At 42.0% G+C, this 13081-nt stretch overlaps 1 protein-coding gene across 2 annotated transcripts; it reads left to right on the forward strand.

Annotated features, from left to right (window-relative positions):
* Positions 1-3329: 3329 nt before the first annotated feature.
* aipl1 (aryl hydrocarbon receptor interacting protein-like 1) lies at positions 3330-13051 on the forward strand (the record flags this gene model as incomplete). 2 transcript variants are annotated; one of them, XM_083772942.1, is made up of 7 exons in its annotated part: positions 3330-3544; positions 7272-7451; positions 8245-8433; positions 8788-8964; positions 9804-9945; positions 11359-11598; positions 12970-13051. In XM_083772942.1, 5 exons carry the CDS (start codon positions 7350-7352, stop codon positions 11556-11558), a joined length of 810 nt encoding a protein of 269 aa, XP_083629068.1. In that variant the 3' UTR covers positions 11559-11598; positions 12970-13051. The 2 variants fall into 2 exon arrangements, with proteins under 2 accessions (XP_083629068.1, XP_083629067.1); XM_083772941.1 differs by lacking the exon at positions 3330-3544 and adding an exon at positions 4965-5069.
* Between the last annotated feature and the right edge of the window lie 30 nt (positions 13052-13081).

Consider the following 13081-nt stretch of genomic DNA (forward strand, 5'->3'; position numbering starts at 1 on the left):
CACACACACACACACACACACACACACACACACACACACACGGCCAGAAATAAATGAAACTGTCCTCTTAATCTGTGTGAAATCTGTGCACTAAACGTTTAGGTTCGTTTTAAACAAGGAACCGTGGAAGTTTGATTAGGAACACTTCACCCATTCTAACCTTATCTTCATATTACTGGTCTTCACTAATGCTGATTATAAGATGGCACCATTTCTGTCTATACTCGCCCTGTGTCTCAGAAACCTGTCCAGTGTCCACCAATGACATCACCGATGGGTATAAGCTAATAGAAACTAGGCTACAGCATTTTGCCTAATGGAAGGTTAGCACACTGAAATAGAAGTCATTGTTCTTAAATCGATACATTTAATAGGAAAAATAAAGTTTGAAATCATGTTTGAAGTGATCAAACCTGCTTACCGATGATGTCATTGGTATAGGCAGGTTTCGGAACTGTCCACAGCACACCTCTGAGACGCAGTAGAGAGCAAACTACACATAAATCGTTCCATCTTATAAAGAGCATTAGTGTCCTGAGGAACAATTATATGAAGACAATGTTGAATATGGGTGAAGCTAAACCTTTTAAAATGTGTAATCTCAAAATGGAAAAGGGGCCCTACACATTGAGAAGTGATATTCACCTTGGGCTTTATATCACATGACCCACTCGTGACCTCACAATTGTAACCAAATCACAGAGAGAATAACAGGTAATACATAGCTAATCTTTCTTTTGTTTACTTGAAACCCGTTTAATAGGTTCAACAAGTCAGCCTTTCTATCACCTATCACATGCATTGTTTGAATGTCATGGAAGACAAATATTGAAAATAAAGATTTGCTTAGACATACTTCAAGGTGTAGACTTCCTGAAAGCCTTATCCCCTAAACCCTGCAGGGCAATTTCATTTCTGTGTGGAAAAAAAAGAAAAGTCAAGAATTTATGTCTATATCGTTTATAGTTTTACACAGTGGTTCTAAAGATTAGCATTAATATTATTAACGTGAAACAGCTGCCATTTCCTCTACAACTTTACCATTGTTGACCTGCATTTGATATGAGATGAATGGATTGCTATTTTCTACCCACTTTGTTGTTGAGTAATCTCTCAAGACAGATTCAGAACTCCGCAGCTGAATCTGTCGGCAACTCCCGTTACAACGTGCACTGTATAGTGTGTTGTTAGTAGGAATGCAAACATTCGAACAAAGAGAAGCACTACTGGATGAGGAGGGCTGGAGGCGGGTGAGCCCGTTCTCTCTCCTCCAGCCCTCCTCTTGCGGTCTCTACACTGGAATGTGGCCAGTCAGAGTCAGACTAATGCCTAGGCCTAGTAGTAGATAACAGTAGATGCACGGCTGTGTGAGCATGTGCACATATCCATGAATGTTAAATGGTGCATTTATATAGCACCTTTATCCAAGGCGCTTTACAGATATTGTGCAATGTACATTCAACGATTCACACACCGATGCCAGATGAAACCATGCAAGGCACCAACCTGCACATGGGGAGCAATTAGGGGTTCAGAGTCTTGCTCAAGGACACTTCGACACTAACTCTAGGGGAGCCAGGGTTTGAACTGGGAACATTGTGGTTGCCATCCGGTCACTCTACCCCTGAGCCACTGCCACCCGTGCATGAAATGAATGTGCTCCTGGTGTAAAGTTGACTGAGGCTGGAATTGTCCTATGTGTGGACCTTCTAAAGTCAGAACAGATGAAACCTCTGGCAAAATGCCTCCACTGAACATGTTTAGCATTCTGTCCCTTCTGTGTGCGTGCGGTCGGGCGAGTGATATGTGGAGGGGGATGCATGTAAAGCAGTCTATGTAATCCATATTTCCGATTGAGGGTACGGCCCCCAGGCGAAGCCATATACGCATGTCTGAGCTTCCCAGAGTGCAGTCATTCTTAATACAAAGAATGCAAATTCCTGGATTCTGGCATGTTATGTGACGGGAACAGGGCGGGGCTGAGAGCATGTCAAAGTGTGTGTGTGTGTGTGTGTGTGTGTGTGTGTGTGTGTGTGTCTGACTGGCTGATTGAGCCTCTCCAAGCGAAGGCTTTGCTTGCTAGGGAGTCCACCACGCACCCTGTCACATCGTCTCAGCCTCAAGAACACACAAATAGACACACACACACACACACACACACACACACACACACACACACACACACACACACACACACACACATAAACGTTAATGCACGCATACATGTAACCCGCACACCAATGTACCCAAGCACACTAAAGTGCATGCACACACACAGTTGAGGTATCCTGGCTCATTCCTGACGTGCGTAGTGTTGTGTGTGTGCATGCATGTCACTCCATCTTAGATACCGCCCTACAGTGTTTGTTGGATGTTTGTTCTCCTCTGCTAGGTCAGCTCTACATGTCATCCTGACAAATAATGGCCACGCACACACACACACACACACACACACACACACACACACACACACACACACACACACACACACACACACACACACACACACACACACACACACACACACACACACACACACACACACACACACACACACACACAGATACTGTATGGTTCTGTGTGCAACTGAGGCTGAGCACACAGAACCACTGCAGAGAAAACACAAAAGAAGCACACAAATTGTGGAGTGCAGGCTGTGTGCTCAGTGCCCTGCGTACATCCTGTATGTCGGTCCCATGTGGTCTGTATACGTGAATGAATGGCCTCAGTGTATATGAATGACACAGCCTATGGCAACACCCTATACAGCAGCAACGACACTGATCCAACGTCCACAAATAGAAGAGGAACTAATGCAATCAGCAGTGGGTTTCCACCAGGGCTAAATATGACTGAGCACGGATTTGTACGTACCCTGGTCCAGAGAGAGAGAGAGTCTCTCTCTCTCTCTCTCTCTCTCACACAGCAGTGGAGATAGGCGTGGGCGATGTGACGCAGGCAACATGAGTCACTCTGTCAGAAAGCCTGAACCCTGATTTATAGCCTATACTTTGTCAAACAATGGTGTATGAATTAAGCATTATACTGTAGCTGCAGCACGTACACCATTCTGTCCTGTTACATCTCCAACAGGTGGTGGGAAATGCAGTTCCCTCTCTCCACCCCCCCACCCCCCTTTCTCACTCCCTTTCTCTCTCTCTCTTTCTCTCTCCCCCTCTCTGTCTCCCTTCTCTGTTTTTCCTCACTCTCTTAAGTGAGCAAAGGTGACGACATGGACGGATAAACTCTGAATGAGAACATTACGTCCATCCAAACATGGGACCCATGCATGCAGCCAATGGGCTTGGCTCATAAACATATGGAGGGCAAAAACCATCTGGAGCATCACAGGAACTGCCCTCTACTAAAAGCACATGTCATGGCCGCTGCAAGCTGTTAATATTATTTACTAGATCATATGTCTACGGAATTGGACACGAGCAATGCAATTTAAGGAAGCGATTATGTACTGAGCAACAACATACTATATAAACCCACAGGAAACAGCGCACACAATTATGCCAGTAATGCATCATGAGTTCAGGCAAGTTATACTTTCAATGATCAATTTCTATCAATGCTCATTTATGAATGTAAGGTCAGACTTTGTATGTACATTTTTACTCAGCTCTATTTCTTACTTTGCAAAAAACAGCAAAAAATAGCAAATCTACAAGCTCACAAATGTGTCTCATCATGTACATGTGAGCTTGTGTAGTAGATCTGCTATTTGCTATTGTTAATACAAGTCTATCCTTTTTCTTTTTTCCTTCCTTTCTTTCTTTTTTTCTTTTTTCGAAAAATGGTTTGAAAATTGTTACCTAGTATAAATATGACATGGTTGAGAGTGGTTAAGTACCAGTGCCAGACAGTACCCATCTGCTCCACAGGAGGGCGTCAAATCCCATCACTATGAATTGTGTTGGGCTGTTGCCAAGTGTACATACTAAACTGTTGCACAATTCTTATTGCCACATCATGGATGAAGAACAAACTGTTGTGTTGGGTAAGGATATAGGGTTTCTAGTTCAATACAGATAACACTTTATTAAATGTGCCTGTGAGAAAAATAAATCTGTTGCTTTATATGGCAGAAACACAAGCCTATAGGTCCCACAATTTGAAGAACTGCCAAGGTTCAGTTAAGGGGTTTTCCATTGTGGTAATTAGTGCAAAATAAGAGACTAACACTAAATAATGTTAGGGAATAATGGCCCCTTAAACTGCATGCTTGCAGGCGTTGTCAGCAAGCACCACCACAGCCTTTTACACGCACGCACGCACGCACGCACACACACACACACACACACACACAGCACAGATGGGAGACAGATGTGTAACAGACAGGGTCAAGGAGTCCATAATTGTCTGTGCTACTATTTCTCAGTATTCACTGCAAGGCTCAGATCAGTTCATCCACATATTACTAAATCCAGGAAATTTCCTTTGGAATGGAAACCACGTCCTACTCTGCTTTTGTTCCCCCCCTACTCTCTCTCTCTCTCCCCCTCTAATTCACACACACACACACACACACACACACACACACACACACACACACACACACACACACACACACACACACACACACACACACACACACACACACACACACACACACAGTACTCTCACTATCCATATTATATCTCTCTGTACTTGAGAGTACTTGAGGTGCACTGAAAATAGCCAAATCTACAAACTCACAACAAGACTTAATTGTAAACTTGTAGCTTGCAACTATCAGCTATTTCTTCCATGCAACACCGCAGCCAACAAAATATAAATCAGGCTTAACAGAGAGATGATGGGGGAAGGAAGGAGTCATATCAGATTGTAATCTCATTATCCTTGCCCAGCTAATCTACCAGTAACACATACAGCAGCCATATACATCCACACATTTGCTGCACCTGACCACACAGGACATACGCATAGAAATATCTAATTACCTTCTAGTCATAGAAATGAACGATATGGGGGACACCATGATGTTGGGGGTGGAAGGCGTAAAGAAAACCATTTTGAATGGAGGAACTGGAGACATCCCAATATTCACCTGCGGGGCTAAGGTAGAGTATCACTGGTTCATCACTGGGAATAACTTTAGATAGAGTATCCATCACTGGAAGTAAGGTAGCACGTTCATCACTGAGACTAAGTTAGAGTATCACTGTGGTTAAGAAAACCTATTCACACACTGGGACTAAGGTCACCTATTCACACACTGGGACTATAGGGCAGATTCACTTCACACTATGGTCCCGTGTGCACACTCGGGACCACTTGGCAGATGTTGTGGTAGTGTGAATACTGCGTACCGTTCCCAGAAGAGGATCACCCAACCATTCCCGGGATCACCCAACCATTCCCGGGACCATGGAGGTAGTCTCAGGGCTGATGTGTACTCGGAAACGGATAGCTGCAATGTGAAAGCATTGAATACAGTTGAATGAAGTGTACTTTGGTGCGGAAGAATCAAGGCCAATGTGAATCATGGCCAGCCAATCGTATTCGGGAACAGTTTGAACTAGAAGAAGTGCCCCTTGGGGCACAAGTCTCCACCAGGATTGATCTTTGGATAAAATCTGAAGGACTAATATAAAATAAGAGTGTTGCACTTGCACATAAATGGGCCTCCTGTTCCTGGTTTTCAGGGCCTCCTGAAAACTTTGGAAGGCAATCTTAGCCAATCAGTGCATCCAACAGACACGAGTCTGTTGGATGCACGTCTTGATCACATACAGATTATGTGTGTGGGAGATTATGTGTACCGATTTGTGTAAGATTTGGATGAAATCTGTGCGAATAATTTTAACAAATGTGTTTTACAGAAATCGGCCTCATGGTGAAGCTATAACAGGGAGATGTGGAAAATGCAGGGAGCATGTTTTGCCATGGCCTCTAGGGAGTGCGCATAGAAAGTTGTACACAGATCGATGCAGTTATAGGTAAAAACAGGAATTGGCCTGTTATAGCGCCACCGTGAGGCTGATATCGAAAAGATTAAGTCGCATGTTGTCCTCGGCCTAGTGGAAATGTGCGTGTATAATTTCACGGAAATTGTACACTGTGTGATTTGTGGCATTTTGTTCAAAACGGACTAATCATGCAAGCTTTGGAAGCCAAGCCAATCAGGATGGTATATGGTGCAGATCCGTGTTGATCACATGATTATGGAGATAGTGTATACCGAATTGCGTGATGTATGGATAAAAATAATGTGTATGAGTAATGTAATGCCAAAATCTGCCTCATGGTGGCACTATAACAGGCCGTTGTGGAATATTTGGCATCCAGGGAGTGTGTGTGCACAGTTTGGCATGGATCGGGCCAATGGTGCCAGAGATTAGCTGGTAATGGACGGACGGACACACACACAGGGACATACACACACGGACACACGGACGGATGGAGTGCAAAACATACTCTCTCCCCATGCCTTCGGCCTGGTGGAGACAACAAACAGACTCTGCCCTTAACGCAGGGTTCCCCAATAGGCGGCCCGCGGGCCATTTGCGGCCCACAGAGCGCCCCCTTGTGGCCCATGAAAGAATTTCAAAAAAAAAATATATGTTTTTTTTTGTTTTTTTTGTTTTTTTTAAGGGTCCCAGATATAAATGGCATTAAATGGGGGTCAGTAGCCTATGCATGTCAAACTGGGCATCCTTTTCAAATGGGGTCTTGCCCTGAAAATTAATTTTCAGGGCAAGACCTCGACCTCGCGCGTGCAGACTCGGCCCCCAGCCTGTTACGCTAGTCAAAATATGGCCCTTGAGGAAAATTAATTGGGGAACCCTGCCTTAACATAACCTATTCACAACTGGGACTAAGGTATTCACACACTGGGTGGGACTAAGATAACCTATTCACGTTTTGATTATTCAATTCTATTATGTATTTATTTGTTTTCAAATGTGGCATGGTGCTTGCCACAGGAAACATCAAAGTGGTTATATTGATTTGTCTACAAATGATCAAAGCCCTGATCGAGTCCTGCTCCTAACATTTTCTGTTCTTGATGGCCTTTTGAACATGTCCCAGTAGGCCACTACCATGTTGTGACATTCATGTTATTTAATTTTTTTACATTTTTATTTATTTTGATTATTTTCTCTTTTTTTTGGGGGGGGGGGGGGGGATTTTCCCCAAAGCTTCCAGTCATTTAATCTAATCCATTACTTATGCAACATTGGGAACCCATCACAAAACAGACCCACACGCCATACATTTTTATCTCTGCCTTCCATTCACTTCCCCCTCCATCTCCACAGATAACGTTCCATTTCCGTACCCTGCTGTGTAACGACGATCGTACAGTGATAGATGACAGCAAGGTGGTGGGAACGCCAATGCAGGTGCTGGTCGGCAACATGTTTAAACTGGACGTATGGGAGACACTACTGGCTTCCATGAGGATCGGCGAAGTTGCCGAGTTCTGGTGTGACATCATTGTGAGTGGTCAATCAAGTATCATTATTGCATTATGTATGGTTTAAACTTCATGTGGCACATTACTACCATGCATTTCGAAATCCTCCTAGTGCGTTTTGACTAACCTGTGAAGTTTGCAAAGACGTTGGATTTCCTACTCCTGATAGTGTCTGGGGGGTGGGGAGCATGATTGAGGAAACTACAGCAGACATGACTTGTATAAATTGTTTGACCTATTGAAATGTTACATTTAAATCATAAGCACAAGTACTGTCTTACTGTACCATTGTACTGAACCTCTATTTACTCTCACAGTCACCATTAATATATACTACAAACACAGCCATCCTGGGGTCTCCCAAAAGTTTAGACAGACAGACAAACACAGATTAGACTGGTGTAGCCATATCAAAACTGCCTCAATGTCAACCTTGTGCATGTGTGCCCTGTAGCCTGTGCATACAATGTGTGTCCAAGCATGCAGTGTCAGACAGGAGCCGGGCTGTCATTAATCTGTAGTACCCTCAGATTTCCCTAATCATGCTGACTCTGCAGTACTGCCACAGTCCCACTCAGATTATACACAGGCCTGCCCTACATATTGCACTGGGCCGAGCACTGTGTCTAAATTATAATTGTATTATCAGGCCTATATCCATGGGGTGCAACACTGCCCGGCTAACTGGAGAGATAAGAATTATGTTTTAAAAGAAGAAAATTAGTAAGCGAGCTAGCTGATGCCGCTTACGTTATTTTAAAATGTCATAATGAAATGAGTTCATGAAGAAAGACTAACATATATTTACTCCTCAGCACACAGGCGTTTATCCCATTGTGGCCAAAAGCATGAGGCGCATTGCAGAGGGTTTAGATGCAGTAGACTGGCAAGTCCATGGCTGTGGAATGGCCAACATGATGGCCTACAGCACCCTTGGCTATGATGATCTGGATGAACTGATGAGAGAGCCGCAGCCCCTCTACTTTGTCATGGAGCTGATCCGGGTTAGCAACACACACACACACACACACACACACACACACACACACACACGTATTTAGATGCTAATTATATAGTTCCATGTGCTAAACAAACTTATCTGGCAGATAAGGTTAAAAAAGAACATAAGATTTGCAAATATGACAAGTAGTACGTAGGCATCGTTTCTTCATTGGAGATAGAAAGGAACACATACCACATCTGATAGAACACAATGAATAATATTTACAGATCATGCATTCTATGACTACATCTTGTAGATTATATCCATATCAATGAAAATATAAAACATAGATGCGTGTGTGTGTGTGCACGTGCTTATGCATATGCATGCATCCGTTTGTGTGTGCAAATAACAGGTCCAGCAGCCCAATGAGTACAACAGGGAGACCTGGGCGTTGAATGATGACGAGAGGCTGAAGATTGTGCCTGTGCTGCACGGTCAGGGGAACCAGCTGTTTCAAATGGGACGCTACAGAGAGGCCACACTGAAATACAAAGAGGCCCTTATCTGCATCAGAAACATTCAGACTAAGGTAACTGTAGGCATTTTCCATGTGATTTTATTGTCAATTATCCTGACATATAGAATTTAAATCTGTGTAACAATGCAAAGATTATCTGGCAGATTTGTGCACGGTACATAGGCCTATACACGTGCATGAACTCAAGCCTAAAGCAATGTTGGCATACTGCTCTTAACCACTATCACCCTACTGTATATTTAAGTCCGCATTTCCCTCTACACCGTAACCAATCTCTTCTGTGACATATAGCTAATCTGAATTATCGTGTGTCTTATAACGAACCCAACCCGAACCTAAATGAGATGGAAAGTCTTGCTATTCGGAACACATATTATATAAAATCCGAAATTATTATTTTTAAGGGTACTTAGGACAACAGAGGCAAAAGGGTAGGTGCTCCTCAGCCCCCTGCCCTGCATGTGCCTGTGGTGTCACACACCACAAATAGCTGATCTACAACAAAAAAATACGGGGAAGCAGCTTTTTGCTTCTACGGGCCGTCGGCATGGAACAAGCTCCAACTGTACCTTCGTCAGGCAGCCTCTGTAGACATTTTTAAAGCTCAGCTCAAGACCCACTTCTACAACATTGCTTTTAATTGATCATTTATTTTTTATTTTTTGTTATTCATGTCCTCACTGTATTGCATTACTGCTTGTTTTTTTTAATGTCGTTGCCTTGCTTTTCTTTTATTCTCCATTGTTCTGTAAAGCACTTTGAGCTGCATTTCATGTCATGAAAGGTGCTATACAAATAAAGTTTATTATTATTATTATTACAAGATCACAAAGCATCACGTCATTGACAGAGCATACATTTGTCATATAACAGTGTGCATGTATCCTCAGGAAAAGGCCTGGGATACGCCATGGATGAAGCTAGAGAAGATTGGAAACACTTTGACTCTCAACTACTGCCAGTGTCTGATGCGCTTGGAAGAATATTATGAAGTCATTGAGCACACTACAGAAATTATAAGAATGCACCCAGGTAGGCCACTGAATGTATGTATATTAGGGCTGCAACTAATGCTTATATTCATAATCAATAAATCACACCTGTGTGAACTGAGCCGTGCAGGCTGCTCAACAACACCGCTGGCTGGCTGCAGTTATTGACCTTATGCACACCGCTGCCATCTTGACAGCAAGGTGCTAACTAGGTGCAAATTCCCATTGACAGCCCATTCAATCAAAAAGAAAAGTCCTATCTAATTGTATTAAACAACATCAAACTCACCAACATTGCAGCTGTACAAAAAGCTTTAATTATTCTCATAAAAATCCAAAAAGAAAATCATAAAAATCCACTGTAGACATGTGCTGGAGCAGCCCATGCAAACTCTGACAAAATAATAATCTGCAAGGAATTTCATGACAGGAAGTTTGAAACAAAGATAGAAAGAGGATAATTCAAGCTTTTCGTACAGCTGCAATGTTGGTGATTTTGACTTTGTTTAATACCATCAGATAGGACTTTTCTGTTTGGATGAATGGGCTAAGTATCAATGGGAAGTTGCACCTAGTTCGCACCATGCTGGCAAGATGGCATTGGTGTGCATAAGGTCAATAGTGCTCAGTGTGAATAGCCCTTTAGGCTGCTCAACAGTGCCATGTTACCGGTAGGTCACCCAGAGGTATTGCAGCTGTTCATACATACTGATAGACTATAAAATAATGGTAAGAGAAAATAATTAAGTACAAACACATCATTAGCCAGCAGGAAATACCATTATTTTCCTTTTATAATATAGAACATGGACACATTTTGGTGAAGTAGTAAATAACATGATAGCAATCGCTTGATCGCTGAACTGATTACTACCATTTAATTTGATTCATTGTCTGTCAATGAGGATGTCTATCGTTGACAGGACATTCATCACACTCAAGTCAATTAACAGATTGGTATTGTGAAAGCAACCTCATGGAGCTTCAAGTAATCTCCCCACTGACTGGCCTCCAAGCCTTGACTCTGTGACATATTAATGTCTGCACGTTGTAGTCTACATTGTGAATGCATCCCATAGCCCAATGCTGTATGTGCAGCCTGATTTTTTTTATCCAAACGTGGAAGCATATGTGAGTCCATGGCATTATTTTAAACAGTTGGTTAAGGTCTCTATATTTACATAATACCCAAGTCATCTATCAGTGTGCGGTTATAGTCATGCCAATGTGACAGAGGGTGATACTATCACCCTCTGTCACATTGGCATGGGTAAGTATTGAGAGAGTCCCATTATGAAAAGTGGAACTGGAATGGAAATGACCCGGGGACGTTGTGATTACGAGGCTGTTATGATACAGACTGGCTTAAAAGCTACTAACAGGGATGGTCTCTGTATCGGTCATGTGTGTGTAGCCACTGCAACACATTGATGTGTCTTTGTGTGTCTTTCAGGTGATAGAAAAGCCTTCTACTTGCGTGGGAAAGCCCACATGGAGGTGTGGAACGAGACAGAGGCTCGACAGGACTTCAGCCGTGTGCTTGACCTAGAACCTGGCATGAAGAAGACTGTCAAGAGAGATTTGAATGTACTCAACATGCGCATGGCACAGAAGAACCAGGAGGATAAATTGAAATACAAGGGCATGTTCTGAGCAGGAAAGTCAGACTAATGAAGCATTGATGATACTAGTGGTGAGTCTGACAAAATAAAAACAAATATACCAATCAGTATGTAGATATTTTCTATGCACGATATCTGCAACTTGTATAAATCAAGGGAGGAGACACATGGAGTGAGCGATAGACAAACAAGTAAAGAAAAACAATTCTTTAGCAACTAGTATTCACACAATACAACTATGAATAATTATAGCAGAGTATACAGGTATATACACACACTGCAACTGAGTCAGAATAGAACATATAGCATTCAAGCCGTAGAACATAATGAACAATGGTAGCTATAATGGTAGGCAATTAGGCAAGGCAAGTATATAACTTTGAATACAACTCTGGATAAACAGGTAGCACTGGGCATTTAGATCCTAGAGCATATGAAGCAATTATATTGCAGATGAAGTACAACAAATCTGATCAACATAACATGCAAACGATATAATCAAGTCTATACAGATTACAGAACAAAGGCTTACTTACATGGTCAGGTACGCATGGCGTTGTACTCAGTGAGAGCTGCAGGTTCTGCATGTGGCCTACATGTGTGATAGAATACTGATTTACCAAACATGCAAACATGACCTGCTTTAATTACTTCAGTCTATATATGTAGTTTAATGACTAGGATTACAATGTCATTGTCTTTTTTTATGTCCAATGTATTTGTATTTAGCTCATTAAGTTAATTTATATTAAATGCATTTAATCCAGTTACTTTTCAGGATTCCAATTCAAAAATAGCTAAATGTAATTCAGGATATCAATTCAAATATAGCAAAAATAGCTGATCTCCAAGTAGATCAGGAAATATGAAGAAATATGAAAGAAATATGCAACATGGCCCTCTGGAGTGAGTGTGGAAATATAGTGGCCCTATCCATTGTCCAAGTTGCCCATCCCTGCTAGGTATGAATGTTGTGAACTTATGAACTGAGTCAAATTGTGATAAAATTTGATATTTTCATGAGCTGCACTCTGACTTGTAATAACTTGAATTTTCCACAAAGTGGTGCTGTCCCCATAATGATCTCTCTGAGTCAGTTGGGTAAACTTGAATGCTATTGATATTCTCATTTGTAATAGGAGTGAAACATCCATTCATATGAGGTCAGTAGGTCACATGCATATGTGTGACTTTTGATACGTCTTTTGTCGAAGTTAAAAGATAAAGAGAAATCTAACTAGAGGTGCTTATTTTTTCTGCATAGCCATACAAGTTCAAGTGTGTTTTATCACATACAGTATAGGCTTCCACAATACAACGCAGCTGTACCAACATTATTGCAGTGAAATATAATAATAATATACCGGTATGTCCCCACTAAATTATTGCGTGTGTGTGTGTGTGTGTGTGTGTGTGTGTGTAAAATATTTACTCTGTTTCAGCTGTTATGGGCAGTTTGTCTGTGTGGAGGAGAAGGTGCCATGAACTGTCAACCCTGTAAAATTTGTTTCCCATTAAATGTAATCGTAATTTATGGATTCAAATTAAGAATTT

This window comes from Protomyctophum parallelum (assembly GCF_964188405.1).
Source record: "Protomyctophum parallelum genome assembly, chromosome: 9".
Lineage (NCBI taxonomy): Eukaryota > Metazoa > Chordata > Actinopteri > Myctophiformes > Myctophidae > Protomyctophum > Protomyctophum parallelum.